Raw genomic sequence first — 24,282 nt, 5'->3', positions numbered from 1 at the left:
GCTTTGCATGCTAATCCAACAGATGTGGCACTCTAATAACAAGAAAGGGTGCAAAACCAGAAATTTAGGAGATCATCTTAACTGGCAAAGGTGTTTTTGCAACAGAAGAGTAAGGTGACTTGGCTTTAGTTGGGTGAAGACAATACAAAGTATTTTTACTCTGTGGTAAGGCAGAAGAAATTGCAGCAGGCCATTGTCCAACTCCAAGACAAACATAGGGCAGTTCAAACTGATCCTGAGCAAATAGCAAATGTATTCTTGGACTTCTATCAGGAACTTATAGGCAAGAAGTGTCAGAGAATCATTGTTTTTCCAAGCTTTCTCAGGTATGGTCATACTCTAACCTTTGAGCAACAGTTGGGGTTGGTGAAGGAATATAATAGGAGTGATGTCAATAAGGCCATGTTTAATATAGATAGCAACAAAAGCCCAGGTCCTGATTGATATAGTAGTGATTTCTATAAGAAGCATAGAGTATAATGGATGATGATGTGACTGAGCTGTACTACAATTTCTAAGGAATGGAGAACTCCTGAAATAACTGAATGCAATTATAATTTCCCTGATACCCAAGGTTCCTGCTCCACAATTGGCTAGCCAGTTTAGACCCATTTCTTGTTGTAATGTTCTCCATAAGTGTATTTCTGAAATGATATGTGTTAGATTGAAAGAAGTTCTGCCTAGCATAGTATCTGACAAATAAGCTGCTTTGTGAAGGGCAGATCATTAGTGCACAATGTATTAATATGCCATGATTTGCTTAGACATTACAAGAGGAAAACTAATCCTAGGTGTATGATGAAAATTGCCCTTAGAAAGGCTTATGACATGGTTAGTTAGGAATTTGTGGAAGAAGCACTAGTGGGGTATGGATTTCTAGGTTCTTTTGTTCAAATGGTTATGGTATGTGTTTCCTCCACCAACTTCTCAGTCAAAGTGAATGGGGAGGGGCATGGATTCTTGCTGGTAAGAGGGGACTTAGGTAGGGGGATCCAATTTCCCCTCTATTATTTGTGTTGGTTATGGAATATCTTACAAGGACACTTAGTAAAATGAGTGAACTCCCAGATTTCAAGTTTCATCTTATGTGCAAGGAGCTCAGGCTGACACACTTAATTTTTGCTGATGATCTCATGATATTCTGTAAAGGATAAATAAGGTCAATCCAAAGGGTGTAAGAGGCATTGAAGCATTTTAGGAATACTACAGGATTAACGGCAAATGTGGAGAAATCCAAGAGATTTTCATAGCAGGAGTTACTGATGAGAAACAAGAAGAAATTTTGGCTTTGACATGGTATTCTATAGGAACATTTCCTATTAGATATCTTGGATTACCTTTATCATAAAAAAAAAGTGGAGTAAAATGGAATGCCATCAACTAGTAGAGAAGATAGGATCACTAGTGCTTCAGCAAGGCATTTATCCAATGCAGGGAGATTGCAAGTTGTTAATGTTGTATTGTTCTCAATTTATAATTTATGGGGTGCTGTATTCATACTCCCCCAGAGTATACTTAAAGAAGTGGATAGGAAATATAAGGATTATATCTGGGGAAGTAGTGAAGAGCACAGGAAAACAACATTAGTTGCATGGGAAAGGATCTGTGTGCCAAAGAAATATGGGGGTCTGAATGTCAAAGGGTGCAGGAAATGGAATGCAGCTTCTGTGGGAAAACTGTTGTGGCAAGTTTTAGAAAAGCAAGATATTCTTTGGGTGAAATAGGTGCATGGTGTGTACATAAAGTATCATGGCAACGTATGGGAGCACTTACCACCAAAAGATTTATTGAGAATTAAAGGACTAAACATCGAATTAGTTAATTAGCTGGCAGTGACAATTCTGTAAATAAGTGGACAGAGTTAGTTAGGCAGTTAGATGTCAAAGTTAGTTGAGGAGATTAGATATTTAAATGACAGTTGTTAGATTAGTATAAAAAGACTCACTTCATATGATTGTAACACAATTTTTCATATATGAAATTCAAGTCTTCATCCACATCTCTCTCTCTCTCTCTACTTACAATTGCTTCCTTTAGAGCTTAATCACCATTAATGGAGGTTGGATATAGCAATTTTATCATGGTATCAGAGCGGGAGAGTTCGTAGGGCCACTGACGGAGCAGTAATTCACCATAGATTGCATTTTACTGATACAGATTTCTAGAATTCCAATTTTTGATTTCTAGGGTTTCATATTCCAATTTTAGAGTTCTTCAAACTACTCCCATGGCGAATGGAGAAGAGAGTAGTGATGCTCAGGTCACAAATGGAACTAGCTCAAGCACAACAATTGATCTTCATCATCCATTATACCTGCAATCATGCGACACACCAGATAGCACCTTAATTTCGTTTCAATTGACTTGAACTGAGAACTATGCATTATGGAGTAGGTCGATGAGAATTGCTTTAGTAGGAAAGAGTAAAATGGGATTTGTTGATGGTAGACATACTAAGGACAAATTTGACTCATCTTTGCATAAACTCTGGGAAAAGGTAAATGCTATAGTCCTTTCATGGATTATGGTTTCAGTTTCAAAAGATTTGATTAATTGTGTTGCATATGCCTCGGGTACTAGCAAAGTGTGGTCAGACCTAAAAGAGAGGTTTGATAACGAGAATTGTTCTAGAATGTTTCACCTTCATAGGGAAATTGCAACTTTGACACAGGGAACAAATTCAGTGTCTACTTATTTCACTAGATTGAAAGAAATGTGGGTAGAATTTGACTCACTCATGCCTTGTCCAAGTTGTCCTTGTCCTGAGTCTAAGAGTTATGTAGAACACTTTGAGAAGTAGAGAATGTTTCAGTTCTTAATAGGACTAAATGAAACTTATTCAAATCAGAGACGTCAGATCATGTTAATGGTGCTAGTTCCTAACCTGAACAAGGCTAATTCTATGATAATCCCTGAAGAAAGCCAGAGAGGTTTGAATAGAACTGTCCAATCAAGTACAGATAGAGTTGCCCTATATAGCAATAATAGAGGAGGAGCAAATGGGAAGAACAACTACAACTCTAAGAGAAATAATTACAACTCTGAGAGAAACTATTACAAAGGAAAAAATAGTCATCTATACTGTGATTTCTGCCACTGGAGAGGTCATACTAGAGATGTTTGTCGCAAACTCTTGGCAATGCAGGCTGCAAAGAAGAAGACATCTTATCATCAACAACAAGTTGGTGCACACATGGCTCAGGATAATTTCAAACACAAGCAGGTGGAGAATGAGGTGGCACAAGTACTGGAGAAACCAGTCACACAACAGCATCATGGTCTAGTGAAAGAAGCAGGAATGATGTTTACTCCAGAACAATATGATCAAATTCTCAAAACGATAGACAAGGAAGTTCCACAGGATTATGACAAAAATGGAACAGGTATGACTCAAATCTTTTTAGCTACTAAAAGTGAAGCATTTAAACAGTGGATAATAGATTTTAGAGCAACAAATCATATGGTATGTAGTGAATTACCAAGGGTAATGTCAGAAGAGTTTACCTACCTGATGGACATGCCTTAGAGATTGCTTGTGTTGGAAGATGCAAATTGAACAATAGTGACACTATAGACAATGTCCTTTGTGTTCCAGGATTCAAACATAACTTGCTATCTGTCTCCAAACTGACTAGAGATTTAAAATGTGTTGTTACTTTCTTCCCTGATCTATGTGTGTTGCAGGGCCTTCACAATGGTCTGGTGAAGGGAATTGGGAGACAAAGTCAAGGTCTATATCACATCTAATTACCTGTAAATACCATCAAAATGAATAAAAATGCAGCTGATGTAGCAGCTGCTTCAGTTCATATGGCTGAGCAGTTGGAGGATCTACAAGTATGTAGAGCTGGGCATAAAATACCGAAAACCGAATTACCGAACCGAACAGGCTATTTCGGTATTCGGTAATTCAATTTTTGGTTCGATTTTAGGGACTGATTGTATAAAAATTTTATTTCGGTTTCGATATTCGGTATTTACAATTATACCGTTCGGTAATTAGGTAAATACCGAATATCGAAATAATACTAATAAATCCTAAAGGAGTAAAGGCCTATTGTAAAGACAATTCCTAGTCCAGCCCAATAGTGAATAGCCTAAAGGAGTAACCGAGTAAATACGGTACCAATAGTCCAATACCCATCAGTTCCACTTCACTCTCACAGTGTAAATCCCTAAAACAAAAGCTCCAAACACATTACACACAAAAAAAAAATCCCTAATCCGGCAATCCCCATCACCTCCAAGTCTCTTTTTCTTCAATTTCGTTGTATTCTAATTTATCTGAAGCTCCCCAAGCATATGTGGAGAAGATAAAGGAAGGTCAGCCATTGTCCCATATTTCTTGTCTCATATCACCAGTATGTTGTTGTTGTAATTTTTATGTTACAGTACGTCTATTGATTTTGTGTGCTTTTTCTTGATGTTTTCTAGCTGTTTGATTTGTCTATTCTTGTTGTTTGGTTGTTTCCCATGTGAAAAAATCTAATCTTTTTGCTACCTACCTTGTGATTCTGCATTAGACAACCCTTAATTCGTTTAGAAGATAAATTATTAAGCATTGATTTATCTATTTTCAAGCTGTTTGATTTATCTATTATTGGTGTTTGGTTGTTTCCATTGTTAGCTTTTGACTTCTTTTCTTGTCTTGACCTCTCTCTATATGTAGTATGACTACAAGATGTACCAATAAAATTCTGACTTACTTCCAACTTTTATTTAGTACGGAAGGACCAGAATAAAACAGACTGAACCATACAAGATTCTTTTTTGAACTTTGATGGACTGAGTAGTGGAAAATTGATTAGTATATAAATTGTATGTTATAAGAAATTATCTTATTACTCATTTTAATCTTATTACTTTCCTTTCTTGTCTGATTTAGATACTATGTCGTTGCAATTTGTATTATCTTCCTAATCATGTTGATTTAAAATACTTAATCCACTAATTGATTATATATGTGCTCCTTTGTTGTTTGTTGAATTGTATGATAGAAATGATACTTAATCCCTCGCAATTTATGTCTTGTAACATTTGTAATCTCTTCTATGTTTAGATGGAAGATGAAGCAAGTCGAACAACTAATGTCAGTGGAAGCGCACCTGTTACTGAGTCTCTTGATTCAACACCAGAAGTTGAACAAGATCCAGTGAATGTGAAGAGGAAAGCTATAGAACCAAGATCTGCCGCTTGGCCGCACTATGATAAGCTCATAGAAGATGGAATTAATAAAGCAAAGTGTAAGTATGGTGGTAAAGTTCTCTTAGCTGATCCAATTAGAAATGGAACAACTAGACTGAATAAACATTTGAAAACTTGTCCTGGAAATCCAAATAAGGTTGACACTTCCAATTCCAAGTACAAACAATCAAATTTAAACTTTCCATTAGAAGGTGAAATGGGTGATGGGGCAACTTGGACTTTTGATCAAGAGGTATCTCGAAGTGCTTTAGTTGAGATGTTAATTCTTGATGAGCTTCCTTTTCGTTTTGTTGAAAAGGAAGGTTTTAGGAAGTTTATGAAAAAAACCCAACCTTTATTCCGAGTTCCCTCCCGTAGAACAGTGACTAGGGATTGTTATGTAGTTTTTGGTGAAGAGAGACAAAAGTTTATAAAGTATTTGAAAGAAACATCCCCAAGAGTTTGTCTAACCACAGACACATGGACTTCTATACAGAGAATAAATTATATGTGTTTGACAGTGCACTTTATTGATAGTGATTGGCTCTTGCATAAACGAATTTTAAACTTTCAGGTTGTCACTAGTCATAAGGGTGACGAAATGGCTCGCTGTATTAGTAAGTGTTTGCTTGATTGGAAATTGGAGAAAATAATCACTATAACTGTAGATAATGCTTCTTCTAATGATGTCATGGTGAAAGAGTTACACAAACAAATGGTTAATTGGGGATCTAACATGAAATGTGGTAACCATCTTCACGTGAGATGTATGGCTCACATTTTAAATCTTATTGTGCAAGATGGCATGAAAGAAGTTGGTCCAGCTATCAAACATGTTAGGCAAATGGTGAAATATGTTAGACAATCTGCCGCAAGGGTTAGAAAATTTGCGGAATGTTGTGAACTAAAAAATATAGACGATAAGAAGTCATTATGTTTAGATGTTTCGACCATTGAATTCGACCTACTTGATGTTGGATGCCGCACAACATTTTGAGAGTGCATTTGATAGGTTTGATCTTGAAGATGGTGGATTGTCAACTTATCTTACTACTCATGTTTGTGAAGATGGAAGTGTTGCGAGTGTACTTGAAAGTGATGATTGGCAAAAGGTGAGAAACATGGTAATATTTCTTAAAAGGTTTTATGATCTAATCGAAAGGTTTCGAGTTCACTCTACGTCACTTCTAATGGTCACTTTGAAGATATAGTTGAGCTTCACAATCATTTAAGAGAGTGTATGGAAGACGATGATCCTTATTTGGAAAAAATGGGAGAAAAAATGATAGAAAAGTTTGTCAAGTATTGGGGTGCTCCTGAAAAAATGAATAAGGTGCTTTTTATTACCTCTATCTTAGATCCTTGTAACAAACTTGAGTATGTTGGCGACGCACTTGAGGATATGTTTGGAGATGAAAAGGGGACTGAAATAAAAGATAAAGTGGTGACTTACATGAAATCTATCTTTGAAGAGTATGTAGCAAAATTCTCTAATGCATCTCGACGCTCATCTTCTCTCTTTGATTCATCGGGTCAGACATCGGATTCATCAAGTTCTAACACTAGCACAAAATCAGCAAAAGTGAGAAATAGGATCCAAATGAAGAGGAAAAAACATGATGGTACGGGTTTGGGTGGTAAGTCGGAGTTGGAAAAGTATCTTAGTGAAGAACTAGAGCCGAATGATGATGAGGACAATTTTGATATCTTGTCATGGTGGAAAGCTCATTCTCCTAGATATAAAATTCTTTCTGAGATGGCCCGTGATGTGTTGGCAATTCCAATTTCTAGTGTGGCATTGGAATGTGCCTTTAGCACCGGGGGCCATATTCTTGATTCATTTAGGAGGTCTTTGACTCCGAAATTGGTGCAAGCTGTTATTTGTCTTCAAGATTGGTGTCGAAATGAGCCTTATCCCGTAAATGTTGAAGAAGATTTTAGTGATCTTATGAAACTTGAACTTGGTATGTTTTCAGTTTTTGTATTTTATTTTTATATTTTTTTACTTAGTTTAATTGTTGACACATTTTAAATCCTTTTTAGATATGGCTGATAGCTCAAAAGATTCCCTCGTTCTTAATTTGTAATCGCAAGATGCCTCAGGTACTTTGCATCTTGGTCATATAACGAGTTGTTTGATTCCAATTATAACTTTGAGCTAGTTTTGATTCCAGTGAATGTATGATCTTTAGATGATCCAATTGCTAAGCGCGTAACGACTTCTCCTCCCGAGGTTATCCATGAAAACCAGGATTCTTCAATGACAAGTATGGAGAAGGTATAGGGCTCTGAATTTTCATTTTTCATTTCTCCCCTCACTTCAAGTGTTAAAATGTGTCCATGTTAGGACAATATAACATTACATCTAGTTCCTTTTCTCTGTTATATGGAATGGAGCCTTAACATCTCTGCTGGATGATGTATCAAAGAGTGGATATCATATTTGACTCGTGGACCGAATCGATGGAGTGAGTCTCATGCAAGAGTTAAACATTAAGCAGTGATTACTGAATGATACCCATGAAAAAGAACCGTTATCGCTATTTAGAAAATTTGAATCACTTGCAATTCGAAGGTGCTTTTGTGCCAACATGAATTGGCACGGGCACTCACTCGAGACAGATGGTCATTTACCACTCCCTTGGGTAGTCCTAATATACTTTGGTGACACACTAAGGACTCATGCATACAGTTTTTTGAGATTTTTAATGGCATAAGAAGTTGATATCCTATTAGTAAAGCTTTTAAGAGGTGTCAAACTTGTCCTTTTTCTAGAAAAAAGAAGTTAAAATATTATGGAACTCCACCCTTTGGCTCTGAGTTGGGAGTTTTGATCAGAAAGAAAGACAGGTCGAGTTAGTGTGGTAGAGAGTGATTTTTGCTTTTGGCTTCTTTATATTCCAGGATTAATGGTGTGTTTGAAACTATAGTGTTTGAATAAATGGTGTGTAATGGTCAATTTGTTGCATAGTGCCCATATAATCACAAATTTGGATTACACAGTTTGTCAATTTTTGGTGCATCAAACTGCAAAATTGAATAATCTCTAGCCACTTTAATGACAATCTCCATATGATCTGCAGGTTACATCAACAAAAGTTCCATGTTTGATTACAGCAAAGGTTGGCATCTTCATTCATTTTCTGGTCCTTTAATATGTATGTCTGAGAATACATTCACTGCAACTACTTTTATATGGTCACTGATATGTTCTCATGTAGTTAATGTTTTTTCTTTCTTTCTTGAATTGCTTAGGCTTTTGCCTATGGACCTTCTTACTCAAATTTACATCGAAGGCTTGTCCAAGTTCTAAAGAAAAACCATAATCTAATTCCAGAAGAAGTTGAAAAAAAATTGTAATTGAAAAAAATGAAAAGTGGCATTAATGAGTCAAATAGTTTCCAGAGAGAGAATCCACATGCATCTTTGGATGTCTTCTCAGGAGCAGTGGTAATAGAATTAGCATCATTTGCTAGAGCTTTCATCCCTTTGCAGGATTTCATGTGGCTATGAAGTTTCTCTGGCTTGAATGGCTTCCCAGAATTGATTTTCTTTTGCATGGATGGTTATATTAATTATGCCCTGATAGACTCAGATTGTTAGACAGTTACAAAATTCATTCAGTACTCAAAAGTAGAGCAGTAATGTGCAAAGGAGAGTTAGCTCTGTTGCATATCCTTAAATTGGTCTCAGATTGTTAGACTGTTTCTTTTTTCTTTTTACTGCTTGACTGGGTATTTACCTCTGTTGCATATCCTTAAATTGGTTTCTTTCATGGTCACAGATGGTAAATTGGAGTGCACAACTAGAGCTTCCGGTTTCGGACGAAATGGGCGATACAGTGTACAACAGCTTCACAATTTCGCTACTGCTTTAAAAATTATCTACACTGTTATTCTTTTGTTGTTGGAAGCTGCTATATTATGAGATCTTGGACTACGAATTTATAAGTAGCTACTTTTTGGGGTTGTCGTTTGCTATTGAAATAACTTAAGGATTTTTAAAGATCTAACTAGAATGTCTTCAATTCTGAAACTTTTGTCCCGTTTGATATACAGTTTCTGCCCAATTTATTTTAAGAATATGTCGTTGTTGTTACTAATTACATTGAACCATTGCATAGCATACTTGCATTCTAATACAGTGGACTGCGACTTCAATGTGGTATTACCGAATACCGTACCGAACCGAAGTTTGATTTACTGATTACTGAATTACCGAATCGAAGTTTGAAGTTCGGTATTTGGTATATACTTTGAATTACCGATTACCGAATTACCGAACCCGAACTTTGAAAATATCGAACCGAATACCGAACGCCCAGCCCTACAAGTATGGCACAAGAGGTTAGGACATGCTCCTAATAAAATACTACACTCAATCTCAACCATGAAGTTTAGAAGAGAACATGATGCACTACAAGTTTGTACCATTTGCCTTCTGGCTAGGCAGACAAGAACTCCTTTCCCTATTAGCACATCTAGATGTCAGGTTCCTTTTGAAGTGTTACATGTTGATGTGTGGGGTCCATATAGGGTACAAAGTCATGATGGGTGTAGATTCTTTCTTACTTTGGTAGATGACTACAGTATAATGACTTGGGTATACCTGCTTAGACTGAAAAGTGATGTGATTGTAGCATTGAGACAATTTCTGACCTTAATAAAAACTCAGTTTGTAGCTACTGTTAAGGTTTTCAGAAGTGACAATGGCACAGAATTTTTTAATTCTTCCTGTAATGATTTGTTCCATACCAATGGTATATTACATCAAAGTTCTTATGTCCACACACCCCAACAAAATGGGGTGGTAGAGAGGAAGCTCAAGCACATTTTGGAGATAGCAAGAGCACTTAGACTGCAGGGTCATTTACCACTTAGATTTTGGTCTGAATGCATTCAAAGTGCAGTATATATCATAAATAGGTTGCCTTTATCAATACTAGCTGGGAAGTCACCTTTTGAGAAGATTTATGGTAGGGTACTTCTATATAACACATGAGAACAATAGGCTGCTTATGTTTTGCTACTTGCTTGCATGATAGAGATAAAATGTCACCAAGGGCAGTTGCAGCTGTATTGATGGGGTATTCTTCTTCAAAAAGGGATACAGTTTATTTTGTCTACTCACCACCAAGTTTTTTTAAAGCAGAGATGTACATTTCAAGGAAACCATATTTCCCTTCCAACTCCTTAAGGAAGATAGGCTCCAACTGTTTCCTAATGGGGTCCTCACACACTCAGCTACTGATGCTAATGTCTTACAACATGCTACTGTTACTCCACCTCCTGCTACCAATACTCAAAATACACCTACTTCTCAACCTACTGATACTCAGACTCATGATAGTAGTCCTTCTCATGCTGAGAATGAACACCATGCTGACTCTTCTCCTTTACCACCACTTGAACCTTATCAACCATCACCTCCACCTATACATATTCCATAACACCCTGCTCCTCAACCTAATGTTACTTCCATCTCCCAAAGGAGGTCTGGCAGATCCATGTCCACTCCTAGCTGGATGCAGGATTACATCTGCCATACTCCTTCTATTCCCCATTCTAGTAATGCCACTTGAACTTACCCTATGCAATCTTACTTGAGCCTTGATAATGTCACTCCTAAATATCAGTCCTTTTTGGCAAATTTGACCTCCATCACAGAACCTCAATCCTATGCTGAAGCTATCAAGGATCCCTTGTGGATAGAGGCTATAAACCAAGAGTTGCAGGCTCTTAAGGATAATCAGACCTGGTCCCTTATGCATTTACCACCTGGTAAGGTGCCAATTGGTTATAAATGGGTGTTTAAGGTCAAACTCAAGGCTAATGGGGAAGTGGAGAGGTATAAGGCTAGGTTAGTAGCTAAAGGCTATAACCAAAATGAGGGGTTAGACTATCAGGAAACTTTTCCCCTGTAGTTAAAATGGTAACTGTGAGGGTTGTTCTAGCTATGGCTGCTGCTAATGATTGGTGCTTACATCAAATGAATGTTTCAAATGCTTTTTTACAGGGTGATCTATTTGAGGAGGTATACATGATTCCTCCATAGGGCTTTGGCAGTCAGGGGGAGAATCTTGTGTGCAGACTGCACAAATCCCTTTATGGCCTCAAACAAGCCTCAAGGCAATGGAACTTAAAGCTTGTTGAAGCCCTTATCAAGTCAGGCTTTACTCAAAGTTATTTTGACTATTCACTCTTAACCAGGAAAGTAGGGGACAAGATAGTGATTGTCCTAGTGTATCTGGATGATTTGTTGATCACAGGAAATGACCAAAGTTTGATTCTTGAAGCCAAAACGATTTAACAAGACATGTTTAAGATGAAGGATTCGGGTGAGCTAAAGTACTTTCTAGGAATTGAGATTGCAAGGTCAAAGAAAGGCATCTTGATGAATCAAAGAAAGTTTGTTCTAGAATTGATTACAGAACTTGGGTTGTCAGGGTCAAGACCTGTTAGTACACCTATGGAGTATAATTTGAAGCTCACATATGTGAAGTATGATGAATATGTAGATGTTAAAGACAAGAAGCATGGTGACAAGGGCAAGAATGATGCTATACTTACTGATCCTACCTCATACTAAAGACTAGTGGGAAAACTATTGTACCTTACCATGACCAGACTTGATATCACATACGCAGTGCATGTTCTTAGTCAGTTTATGCAGAAACCAAAAGAGTCACATCTAGATGTAGCAATCAAGGTAGTTAAGTATGTGAAGAATGAACCTGGTCTGGGAATTTTATTGAGTTCAAAGTCAGTATCACATTTGATTGCATACTGTGATGCAGATTGGGCTGCTTGCCCAAACACAAGAAGGTCAATTACTAGTTATGCAATGTAGCTGGAAAACTCCTTAATATAATGGAAGGCCAAGAAGCAAAACACAGTGTCAAAAGATCTGCTGAGGCAGAGTACGGGAGTATAGCAGCTGCAGTGTCTGAAATTTTATGGTTGACTGGTTTGTGCAAAGAATTGAACTTGAATCTGAAGACACCAGTGGAACTGTGCAGTGACAGTAAATCAACCATCCAAATTGCAGCTAACCCAGTGTTTCATGAACAAACAAAGCACATAGAGATTGACTTGCACTTTATCAGAGAAAGAATACAAGATGGAACCATCAAGACCAATTATGTGATGTCCAAAGATCAAGAAGCAGATTTGTTTACAAAAGCTTTAGGAAAGGTACAACACAACTATCTTCTGAACAAGCTAGGAGTGCTGAACATATTTGCACCACCTAGCTTGAGGGGGAGTATTGAGAATTAAAGGACTAAACAACAAATTAGTTAATTAGCTGGCAGTGGCAATTCTGTAAATAAGTGGACAGAGTTAGTTAGTTGAGGAGATTAGATATTTAAATGACAGTTGTTAGATTAGTATAAGAAGACTCACTTCATATGATTGTAACACAATTTTTCATATATGAAATTCAATTTTTCATCCACATCTCTCTCTCTACTTACAGTTGCTTCCTTTAGAGCTTAATCACCATTAATGGAGGTTGGCTATAGCAATTTTATCAAGATTGTAGTTGGTATTGGAACAAGCTGAACTCCTTAAAGACTGTTATGGTTGAGTGGTATCAAAACAAGAAATACAAATTAACTACCAATGACACCTACTCTGTGACTAGTAACTGTAATGCTCTACTAGGGGCTCAGGTCAGACTTAAGTGTAGCAGAACTGATTTGGACCAAGCTCATGCCGCCTAAGCATAAGGTGGTCATTTGGTTAGCAAACCAAAACAGAGTGCTCGCAAAGGATAGGTTGTTGAAATTGAACATAAAGGTGGATGAGAATGAATGTTGTTTATGCTCTGCTGGGGTGGTAGAATCTGCAACACACTTGTTTGCAGAATGTGATTGGATATTTGCTGTTAGAAATTAATTAAACCAGTGGACTGGGGTGCATATGGTGCAAAGGGATGTGCCTAATAGTCTATTATGGTGGAAGGGTAGGAAATGGAAGAAGCTAAAGAAAGAAGTCAAGCTGGCAATATGGGGAGCCATGGTATATCATACATGGGAAGCAAGGAACTGGAAAATATTTAGGAATACAGTTGTTAATACAAGTTTTGCAGTTATACAAATACAGAAAGAGGTAAGAGCAAGGCTGGATTTACTGAAGTATACAAGAAGAGCTGATAGATATCAATATTTGTTTCAAAGACTAGGTAGTGGATAGCATACTATTGTGTAATTCTTTGTTTGTTTTTTTGGTTGGTTTTTGTTTGAGGCTTAGCTGATCCTAGTACCGTTTTCGAGGCGGGACACTAGGTGCTCTTTGATTGTAAAGAATTTATTAGTTTGTTGCAATGGTAATTTTACAGTTATTACAAAAAAAAAAAAAAAAAATCTCAAGCTGGTGTTTGTCAATTGCCATGTCATTTTTCTATATACTATGTTCTATTCATAGGTTTGACAATTTGTCATTTTCTTCAAACTACAAATTTCTGCTTCAACCAGTTTATTGAAATTCCATTCAGAAAAGATTTCTGAACTATGATCAAAGAGAAGTGAGTTTTAACCTAAATGTCTTTGTTCCAAGAAACGGAAGTGAGTTCTTACAGTTAAAATTTCTTCTAATTCATAGGAGTACTGTAGAGTAAAGTAATAAAATTGATTTACGCGATAAGTAGGAAGCAAGAAGAAAAAAATAATTAAAAGAGCATGCACAAGAAGGGATAAGAGTTGTGTGAATGCTATGTAAACAAAAATAACTTAAAGCCAATAATTAAACTCAAAGTATATCGTCAATCGAAGAACTTTCTTTCATCCCAGCGCATCAGTCGAAACTAGGGCTTATGCAATAGAATTAGAAAAGGCTTACTCCTCTTTCCGAAGAAGTGTGCTTGCCCGGGCTTGCTTTTTCAATTCACATCTATGAGCGAGGATTCCTCTATCTCTTGCTCGCTTCGATCGGACTCTGACAGCGTCAAGTGGCTGAACGCCCCTTTAGAGATAGGGAAAACATTTGCTTCAGGTTGCTAAACTGTTGTTCCCCTCCCAAGAGCGGGTTCAGTTTACCGAGTTGTCCGAGCTCGAGTCAGGATACAGCTCCGAAGAAGAAGGTTTGGATCTTTCAATTTTATGTCGAGAAGGGGGGGGGGGGGTGAATAGAGAAATTCTCTTCCCACGTAGCGCAAGCTAAGCGCAAACAGAAGCATCCATAAGCGAGAAAGAGAAGCGCTTTTGCTACTGAGAAAGCGAACGGTCAGCGCGAAGGTTCAAGACTTAGCCGAGCGTTAGCGAAGCTAGATTCTCATAGCGAGGCGCTGTAGTAGCAGCAGTACAGAAAATAAGAAAGCATTCAACCTAGCTATTTCAAAAAGTTCATTCTACTTACCAAGATATTTGCTTGACATTGAACAGAAAAAAGGCAAATGAAGAGTGATAAAATAAATTGAAGTGTCAACTCAACATTATGCACTTTACAATAGAGTAACACAGAGAATTTCAAAAAAACACATATAAATTCCAATACATGTGAAAAGACAATACATTTAATTTACACGTAATTTGAGTAGAAAACACGAGCTTACCAATAAAACTGACATGTAGATTAAGTGGCAGAAGATGAAAAGTTCTTCCCATAATGAACCAACATTAAGAAGCAATTACTCATACTCCTTCCGGATTGAAAAAAAAAGAAAGTCCACTTAGCTTTTTTTTTTTTTTTTGAGTAAAAAAGAGTGTCCATTTATCAAATTAAGAAAGAATTAACCTTATCTTTTCAGATTTGCCCCTATTAAGTGTTATGTGATCAAATTCTAATACCTATCTAATTAGGGGCAGTTTAGTCAAATTACTTTTTTTTTTTTTAAGGAGTTAGTATTTTCTTAAGGGGTGTGGATGACCAAGTGGACACTCTTTTTGATCCGGAGGGAGTACTAGATGCTTCATGTACTCTATTTATGGGATTTAGATACTTGGCTAAGATGGTTAGTCTATTTCTATATTATCCATGTATATTACTCCCTCCATTTATTTTTACTTGTCCATTGTGGACTTTGCACACTCCTTAATAAATAATAAATGCAGTGCTTAATTTACCATGATATCCCTATGAAGTGGTGCATATTTTTAATAAATTTTAATACTATGGGTAAAATAGAAAAAAAAAAATTATCTTCTCTTGATATGCTTAAGGTGAGAAGAACTGGACAAGTAAAAGTGAACGGAGGGAGTATGAATTTTATCTGTTTAGTTGTTACATTATGCATGGTCTTGGTATTGAACCACAACTTATGTCTTTAGAATGTTTATGAGTTATGAGCCAAGATTTACTCGATCGGGTAGTAGTCAAGTGATGCCGGTCCATATTCTTCGAATTTGGGTCGTCAGTCGTGAATTAAGTTGTTTCTTGTTTAGAGTGACTCGTGACAAACAAGAAATAACGATAACAACCACACCTAAATTCTAAATAAATATGTTATATGAACCATCACACCAAATCCTAAATAAATCAAAATCTGTTTATATGAACCATCACTGTCCACGTAGCTCCAACTCTAAATTAAGTAAGACATTATAGGCCAACATAGTTGCAAACCAAAGGAACCAAAAATATCAATGAGAAAGAAAGGTCAAACGATAGTAGTTGCAATGGACTTATCAAGACAGATTTAAGTTATGTGCACGAGTGTGAAGGATTATTACATTATCAATGTAGTTGGAGACTGAATCCATTCGATTTCTAAAAATTAAGGATTATTAATCCTTAACTTTTCAAGAATTCCTTCATCAACAGTTGTGAATGACTGAATTTTTCAATCTTTTCAACCTGGTTTGCACAATTATCAACTAATGTTTACTGTACACAATTGCTCCCACCTTACCAGATTTTTTGTCGGGAACAGAGTTCGAACCCCGTGTCTTGCGCCTAACCCACACCTTCATTGGGTGCATACATTCCATATTCATTGAACATCCACAGAATAGACTTGCAAAGAGGAACATAACACTAAACAAGTTTAACAAACTAGGAATTTATTGCTAAATGATTATATCATAGATAGCATATAAGGAAAACAAAAATTTAAGGGTTTACATTTCACTGCCTCCACTCTTTAAGCAAACTAACTCATAGAGCCCTCTATACCTACCACCAATGACATACCATTCCTAAGAGTATCAATATATATACTTACAATGGATCATGATTTTGGATTTTAAATGATGTATATTTTTTAACTAACTACCCTACAAAAATGAAATAATAGGACTTAGAATTTACAACAGAGAAGGCTTTGCCTCCAACTCCTGTGTTTCCGCCTTTCTCCCTCTGCCATTCTTACTGGACTACTGTTCCATTCATATTGCAAGCTGTAAAGACAAACACAAGGAAAATGTTAATAAAAAACCGACAGCAACCGGAAGATAATGTGAAAAAAAGGATTGTAGCATAAGATGTCGTAAACAATTACACTGGGAAGGCAAATGATCTGGTACTGGTTGTGCTGCTATCTGACCGAAGAGAGACGTTACCCGAATGTAATATAGGACCTGAGTAAGTAATCAAACCAGATGCAGGCCCCGCTGCGGAAAAACTTGCCTCTCCATCTGCAAAATGACCATGACCACCCAGGGGGATATTACCAGAGTTCTTATCCTCGTGATTAGCCACATTTTGGGGGTCGATGGAGTCCACATTATTAGAAAAATGAACTTGACTAGTAGCTGAAAAGCTATCAGACTTCCCGTCCTTTTGACTGGAGACGGCCTCTAATTTAATGGATTGTTCAGGCAAGTTTTTGGCCACTTTCGCCACGCTGCTACTTAAAGCCAGTTCGGTCAAGTTGAAGTCACGAGTAACAGCTCCAGCTTCCGACTTGCTATTGTTAAAGATGTTGCTAGCTGGCCCATTATTGTTTGTTTCATCAGCTGCCGAGACTGCATTTTGGCTGTTCAAAGCTACTACAGAAGAATGCATCTGCAGTTCAAGAAACTGCATTTGTAATCAAGTTTTACCACAGGTATGTATGTGAAAAACATGCACATGCACCCTCTGTATAACAGTGTCGCATGTTCAAATATTTTTTGGCTGCTATAGCAAAATGCTGTTATAAAGAACATATAACATAACATAACATGAAAGATCGGTTCCACAGAAAAATGGCTGTTATAGTGAAATGTTGTTATAGAGGATGATTGTTATAGAGAGGCCTGACTGTATAGGTGAACTTTTAAATATGACATAATCAAACCTGATCAGGCTGCTTTGCTGATTGATCGACATCAAAGTTAGATTCTTTAGAATTCTGATTGTCGGGTTCTTTTTCTGATATGTTAGTAGCTTTTTCCGTTGTAGTACATTTTGATCCAGAAATCTCCATCACATCCTCCCGATAAGAATCCTTATCAGCATCTTTGCTCGTATTATCATCCAAGAAGGGGTTTAAACCATTTGGAACAAGTGATTTAGTACCCTCATCTTCTTCAGTTGTATGATTATCTGCGGAAATTTTGAAGGTACTTTCAACTGATGAAGCTTTGGACTCGTCTGCTGTGTTTCTAGGCTGATCATCTTTCCTGCTTTCAGTTACAATTTTATCCATGAGAGGTACACCCTCATCCATGCATATGTCTTTCATAATGTTATAGTTACTCTCTTTGTAGCAAATTGTCGATTCTGGAAATTTGCATTCCACGACACCCTTATCAGTATATAAATAAGTGTCTGTATCAAACAATTCTGAAAGAGAGGTAAATTGTGCATTAGAGACTACGGCTCCCTTTTCTTCATCATCAACGAAATCTGGAATACTCCAGGGGTGACCTCGATCTTCTGTATCACATGCAAAAGGATTTCCGTTTCTGTTGCAAGAAGTTAAATTAGGCAGGCCTTCATTCAGATCATCATTCTTCAGAGGTGAAGCTCTAATTTCGTGTTTGTTACTTCTTGAAATATCTTCAGAAAATGCAGAGTCATCAAGTTCCTGAACATTCCGGAATTCATTCCTCTCTTTTGTTTCACACGCCAAAGAGTCTTTAGTGCCATCGTAACCACTTGAATCAAGCAGATCTTTTTTCGGAAAGACTAAAGGCTTAGAGTCCTTGTAACCATTTGAGTGGTTTATTATGTCATCCAAATTTTCCGTCATGGTAACTTTCGCTTCAGTGCGTCAAGACACTGTTGTACCATTCAAATGTATCAGAATCATGCACAACTAATACAAACAGATGATCGATGTCAAACAGATGATCGATGTCAAAGGCGATTTTAACTTCTCGATGCAAAAATCAAGAGGAGAGATAATATGTTATAGCGAGTCCTGTTCAGATGCAAATTTGACAATACAACTTTAAGATGTAAACCTTTCCAGAAATAGACAAAGGATTGTAAGGCAACGATAATCAAAAACAGGATGTATCAATTTCATTCATTCCGTACTGTATTAAAATAGATAAAAGCCTTTGGCGAGCTTAAAACCTAGAAAGATGTATCTTAGCAGCAGTAGCAAATTGCAGAAATAAGAGGTTTTATACTCACAAGCTTTCATAGATTACATCAGTTCGTCAAATCCGGAGATATACTCGGAAGCAGTGAGGCAAACATCACCTGGTGAGGGCTCACAAACCTGTGTCAACAGAATTTACAAATTATATTTAGGAGGAATTGGCTGTGAATACTTGCAAATTCCTTGAATAAGGGTAATTTTAGCAACATATTCAAGCTAAGAAAAGAAGCAGCAGATAACAAAATAGCAAATTAAACTAGTTGAGCAAATTAAGAGTTCTCAAAGCTATAGTTTCTCTATATGTACACCTATCCTTGCACTAACATACAAGTCTCTGACCATCAAAAGCGGAGAAGGCGCATTTCAACTTTATGGATTCTGAATTTTAGAACGAGGACTTCAAGTGGTAATAATAATTGTACATACCTAATACTCTTTTAACACAAATAAACTAGTTGAGCAAAAGCCCGTATTCAGGTTTCTAGCTCTGCACCTGCTGACCATATACAATAGGAAGCCTAAAAAATGAATTAGAATGGCTTATCTATAACAAATCAGCTGATTTTCTGTGTACATAAGATACACATAAATTTAAAATAATGTAAAAACAATAAAAATCCCAAAATTGCATAATGATCTCAATCAACTGTGTCAGAAAATAACAAAACAAAGCAAGTTGCATTACCTCCTGCACAAAAAAGTCACTTTTTTATGTTTAATAGCCTAACCACATCCACCTGGGATCCTAACGTTGTCAATAGATAATGAAAAAGACAAGAGCTTGTCATTTCACCTTGAAAACTTTGTACAAATCTTTAACGGCTAAAATACAAAGCCCGTTTCATAAGTCAATGACCAATCCCCACCATTTGTGTTTTGTCCTTTAGCTATCTAAAAATAAATTACTAATCACTTCTAACTAGAACTAATAACCTTATTATTAATATTTTAATTCACCCCCTTCAAAAGAATTAGTTAAAAATTACTACTGTACTAGAAAACAATCCTTACATTCTGACAGGTTCTTATAGGATCCCAAGAAAATTCACAATCTCATAAGCCATAAAATATCTGACTAATAAAGGGTAAATTGTTATTTTAATTTCTTTAATCATATGATTAACTTATTACATTATATATGTGGAAAAAAGGATATAAGAAGGATGTTCCCAATATTTGGGTGTGGGTTCCATTACGGACCGTGGCGAAGTCAAGATTGAAAATATAAATAAGTAAACATACGAATAAGTCCAGGAAATTCAGCACATATTAAATATACGTAAAAAATAATTTAAACCTTATACATACAGTATAATTGTTTGACGAAGGGTATTCAGGTAAACCCCTTTCGACACCCTAGCTCAGCCCATAATTGTATCAGAAATGAAAAACAAAGAGAAGAACAAGATAACACTACTAAAGTAAAAGCAATCACCACACAACTGCAAAAGCAAAAGCTAAACCAACAGATAAATCCCAAAATCTGAGATCAACAGACATATAGATATATACACACGAAATAGAGAGAGAGATATATACCAAGTAGTGAAATCTTGAAAAATGGCAGAAAAGACAATCCTTTTGATTTGAAACATAGGCAACTAAGAAACAAAATGAATGTGAAAGAAAGAGCTTTTAAGTGGAACAAGAAGAGCTAAAAAGGAAAAGGAGGAAGAGGTAGGACTTAGGAGTATTAACTCAGCAACCCCAAATGGTAGTTTCCTTCTCTGAATGCAATTAATACTCACTTGTAATTCTGTACACACTAATTATAACAATTATTTATCTTGAATCCATTACTCTTTTCGTGACAATGGTATATATATATATATATATGTTTTTTTCACAAACAAAAAATAAGATCAACAATATAGTACTACTTACTACTTTAGATCAACTATATAGACTATGGTAATTTACCTACTGTTGGAAGGTGCATTTAAAACAACAGTGCACAAATAATACTAGTGGTGCCAATAAATGGAGAGAGGAACAGAAGAAAAAGAAAAGTTTGGAAAGGCATTAATTAGTGTCTATACACAGAGATAGTAACAGCAATATTAATTATTGGCCTCTACATACCAAACAAAATAAAATAAAAGGGCGGCTTACCGAAAAACAGATCGAGTGGCGTGTTGTTTGCATAAATCAAATCCCAGTTAGATCCACAACTAGTAACACATATATATAGTGTTTCTTTTGAACTTATCATATTGACGGTTCTAAAGAATTTACTACAACAACTATAATATTATACCCAGTGAAATCTCACAAAGTGGGGTCTAGAGAGATTAGAGTGTAAGTAGTACTTACCCCTATATTGCGAGGTAGAGAGGCTATCTCGGCCCAAGAACAAGCAATTCAATGAATTCACTCTTATACTATAAGTATAAATTTGGGTGTGGTAGAGAAAAATTTAGAGAAGATTTTGTGAGATGTGGAGCGTGAGAAATTAAGGAAAAGGAGATCAAGGGTGACAATGGAATGGAAGAGCTGACTTTATTTTTTCAGGTTATATTATGTATGGAGGGGAGAGAGGAACAAAGAGAGAGTCAAAGGTGAATATGAGGACTGAGTTGTTTGGTTGGATTTCTGACATTTGTTTTTGGCCATAATATGATCCCCTATTTTAGTATTAAAAGTTGTGGTGGCATAATATAGATATCCTTCAATATAGGAAGGTATTATCCACAAAGTAAAATTCCTTAAATCCGGATTAATGAAGCAATAGAGACTAGAGTGAATATAACAACAGCAACAATAATATACCCAATATAGTCACACAAGCGGGGTCTCGGGAGATAAGATGTACGCAGACCTTAATTACGCTTACCTTTGTGGGAGTAGAGAGACTGTTTCCGGTAGACCTTCCATTTAAATGAAATATAACCAAAGCATGATAGAACAAGATAAACAAAGCACCCGGCGTAAGTAGTAATAAAATGAAGAATAAGATACTATACGAATACTAAGTAAAACTACTAAATAAGGAGATGACGAGAAGAGGAGACTAGCTCCTGCCTCTCCCTCGTAAAAAGTGCAACAATACACAGCTACTAGAGTGAATATTGAACCCGAATAACGACCCAAAATAAATCCCATAATGTTATACACCACTAGTTTTTTTTTTTTTTTTTTTTTTTTTTTTTTGGGGGGGGGGGGGGATTTTTAAGTCACTAAATGTGAAATATCACTATAATGAAAGGTGTTTTACAAGAATGCTTTAGAGGAGAGTGGTTTTGAACTTTTGACTGCGTTTGCTTCTGCGGAAAACTTCAAGTTTAAAAAGTTTTAACTTTTGACCATGAAGGTTTGCCCATGAGGCAAGCAGATGTTAAAAGTTCAAGACCACTTATATTGAGATCATTGGATGTAATTTTCTGCATAACTAACCGGTAGAGTAGTAATTTGTTTCCAACAAGCATAAGTAGCACGCAATTTTTTTCACTAAGATTTAGATAAATGAAAATATTGTACTACCTTTTTTTCTTTGCATCTAAAAGGATTTAAACTCTAATTTCCAATGGGTCGATCCGGTTTCATCTTCAGTTGTTCCTCACACACATATACTCTGTATGCACGCAAGTTTGAGTTAGTGAGTACACATGTACTTAATTATGGTAAAAAATGTGAATCAATTTCTTTTTATTTTTAACCACGTATTTAACATAAATTACGGAATATCAAGTTAGATAGTACTAGTGTTTATGATGTTGATCTCACTGATATTCAAATTTATAACACCACGACTTCCACAAATTCATAGCATCATAGTTCAAAGTAGTCTTTGCTTTTGTGTCGTCGGGTCGGGGATTAAGAAACAACTTATGACACAAAATAATTTAATTATGTGGTAACTTTCTATCGTAATTATCGATCAAGATATACTTTTGGCAATTATATTGATTAATATTTACAACAAGATTAAATGTTAATATATTTACTAGACACAATCTTTTTTAAAGATTTAAAAATTAGTACGTCAAAAATATAGTACTAGTGAGTAGTAGAAAGCAACAACTTAAAAATCTTTTTATTTTAACATGTTATTCTAAGATGATTGACTTACAAAAAACAAGTAAAATGACAACAGTTTTGATCAGAGAGATTTTGTTGCTCTGTCTTATTCTTTTTCCTTTTATTACTAGTTTGCCAGAAATATTTTCTCTGTTTATGTGGGTATCTTTTGTCCTGTATTAGTCAATCTGTACATGTAATTATTGATGGCTCTTTGGGTCCACTTCTGTTGTACTGCATATTTTTCATGATTTCCCACTTCTTTATTCTTTTTCTTCTTTCTGAACTGCACTTATTCTAAAAATTCAAAAGATTTTATTTAGACCTACTCGTCAATGCTCCGATATTAATAGCCGAAGGTTCAATTTGTAATGTTAGGGCTCGTTTGATATGTCAGATGAGATAGATAAGGATATACGTGGATTGAGATGTTTCATGAGATTAGCTATCACACTTTTTATATGGGATGTCTAATCCCACCATTTTAGTACATCTCAAGAAATTGTTATCTCTTATCCCACCAATCAAACAAGAGATAAATTATCCCGCATTTTATCCCGAAAGAGTTATTCCTTGTCCTGTCAACCAAACGATCCCTCTTAACTTTTTTTTTTCTTAACTGAAATTTGAATCCTAATCTTTAAGGTTTTTTTCACTCATTTAATTTTATCGCTAGTCCATGTCATAGAGTGCAATGGGTGTGTTCTTCTTATGGCTAGGTTCGCCTCAAGATAGTAACGACGTCCCAAACTAAATTATAGTGAAGTAGAAAGTTCTCTTTCGGTAAAATAAGCCGAACCAGACTATTGACACCCCTATCTATATATAGGGAAGGACACTTCACATTTGGTATTATACTACGTTAAAAACAAGTCACGTTAGTTTAGAACTTCAATTACTCTCTCCGTTCCAAAATAATTGTCATGTTAGTAAACACTATGCCAATTAAGAAATCATTAAATATAATGTGCAGTTTACTAAACTGTTCTTATTTATTTGATGTTTTTTTTTTTTTTTAATTTGAGCAATATTAAAGAAGACTACTTCTTTAATGCTAAAGGCATAGCGAAAAACACTTGACATTTTTGTCTTGAATTACAAAGGTGATACTTAATTACTTATTTTTGCTAAAATAACACTTATTTTGAGACGACGGGAGTACCAAATAGTCTCATCAAACAAGAATTTTAATTACGAAGAAATATGTAATTAGCACTAAATTAGAGCTGAAAGCTAAGCAAGTCATCATAATTGAGCTTCTTTACCAGCTTTCTTTTCCACCTCCCAATAAAATATCAATCCAATAGGCTTTTTCACGCTGGGGCAGATACAGATGCTTAAGTATTTACACGAATCCACTAATTTTTGTCCATATATATCATACTAGCAATACATGCATGTGCATTCATTTTAATTAGCCAGTTTTTAAGATTTGTATTTTGAAAATAACTTTTAAAAATATTCCAATTGTTATTATATATAGCAATATATACAAAATGTATTTTATGTACCATCACTTTAGTTATAAATAAAAACTAGAGTTGATGGAATTAAGTCTTTGAGATGGAAAGAGTCAAATTTTTTTCTCATTATCATGATAATGAAAGTTGT

General features: G+C 35.9%; 4 protein-coding genes across 14 annotated transcripts; 3 read left to right on the top strand and 1 right to left on the bottom strand.

Annotated features, from left to right (window-relative positions):
- Window positions 1–4,932: 4,932 nt before the first annotated feature.
- Window positions 4,933–7,139, top strand: LOC132060826 (uncharacterized). The gene is made up of 2 exons (XM_059453735.1): window positions 4,933–5,243; window positions 6,253–7,139. The coding sequence occupies exons 1-2, from the start codon at window positions 5,060–5,062 to the stop codon at window positions 6,393–6,395; spliced, it is 327 nt and encodes a 108-aa protein (XP_059309718.1). The 5' UTR covers window positions 4,933–5,059; the 3' UTR covers window positions 6,396–7,139.
- Window positions 7,140–10,774: 3,635 nt separating this feature from the next.
- LOC132061408 (uncharacterized mitochondrial protein AtMg00820-like) lies at window positions 10,775–11,107 on the top strand. Its single transcript, XM_059454237.1, has one exon. It carries the CDS (start codon window positions 10,775–10,777, stop codon window positions 11,105–11,107), a length of 333 nt encoding a protein of 110 aa, XP_059310220.1.
- Window positions 11,108–11,508: 401 nt separating this feature from the next.
- On the top strand, window positions 11,509–12,033 carry LOC132061407 (uncharacterized mitochondrial protein AtMg00810-like). Its single transcript, XM_059454236.1, has 2 exons — window positions 11,509–11,731; window positions 11,831–12,033. The coding sequence occupies exons 1-2, from the start codon at window positions 11,509–11,511 to the stop codon at window positions 12,031–12,033; spliced, it is 426 nt and encodes a 141-aa protein (XP_059310219.1).
- A 4,133-nt stretch (window positions 12,034–16,166) lies between these two features.
- Window positions 16,167–21,189, bottom strand: LOC132059854 (uncharacterized). 11 transcript variants are annotated; one of them, XM_059452675.1, is made up of 5 exons: window positions 20,968–21,189; window positions 18,687–18,774; window positions 17,401–18,326; window positions 16,621–17,141; window positions 16,167–16,519 (listed from the first exon to the last, which is right to left on the bottom strand). In XM_059452675.1, exons 3-5 carry the CDS (start codon window positions 18,295–18,297, stop codon window positions 16,420–16,422), a joined length of 1,518 nt encoding a protein of 505 aa, XP_059308658.1. In that variant the 5' UTR covers window positions 18,298–18,326; window positions 18,687–18,774; window positions 20,968–21,189; the 3' UTR covers window positions 16,167–16,419. The 11 variants fall into 11 exon arrangements, with proteins under 11 accessions (XP_059308658.1, XP_059308653.1, XP_059308659.1 ...); XM_059452670.1 differs by having other exon boundaries at window positions 17,401–18,468; window positions 20,968–21,188; XM_059452676.1 differs by lacking the exon at window positions 20,968–21,189 and adding an exon at window positions 20,767–20,911.
- Window positions 21,190–24,282: the final 3,093 nt, after the last annotated feature.

This window comes from Lycium ferocissimum, chromosome 6, assembly GCF_029784015.1.
Source record: "Lycium ferocissimum isolate CSIRO_LF1 chromosome 6, AGI_CSIRO_Lferr_CH_V1, whole genome shotgun sequence".
Classification (NCBI taxonomy): Eukaryota; Viridiplantae; Streptophyta; class Magnoliopsida; order Solanales; family Solanaceae; genus Lycium; species Lycium ferocissimum.
The sequence above is the reverse complement of the archived record's forward strand: the minus strand, read 5'-3'. Positions and strand labels throughout refer to the sequence as shown.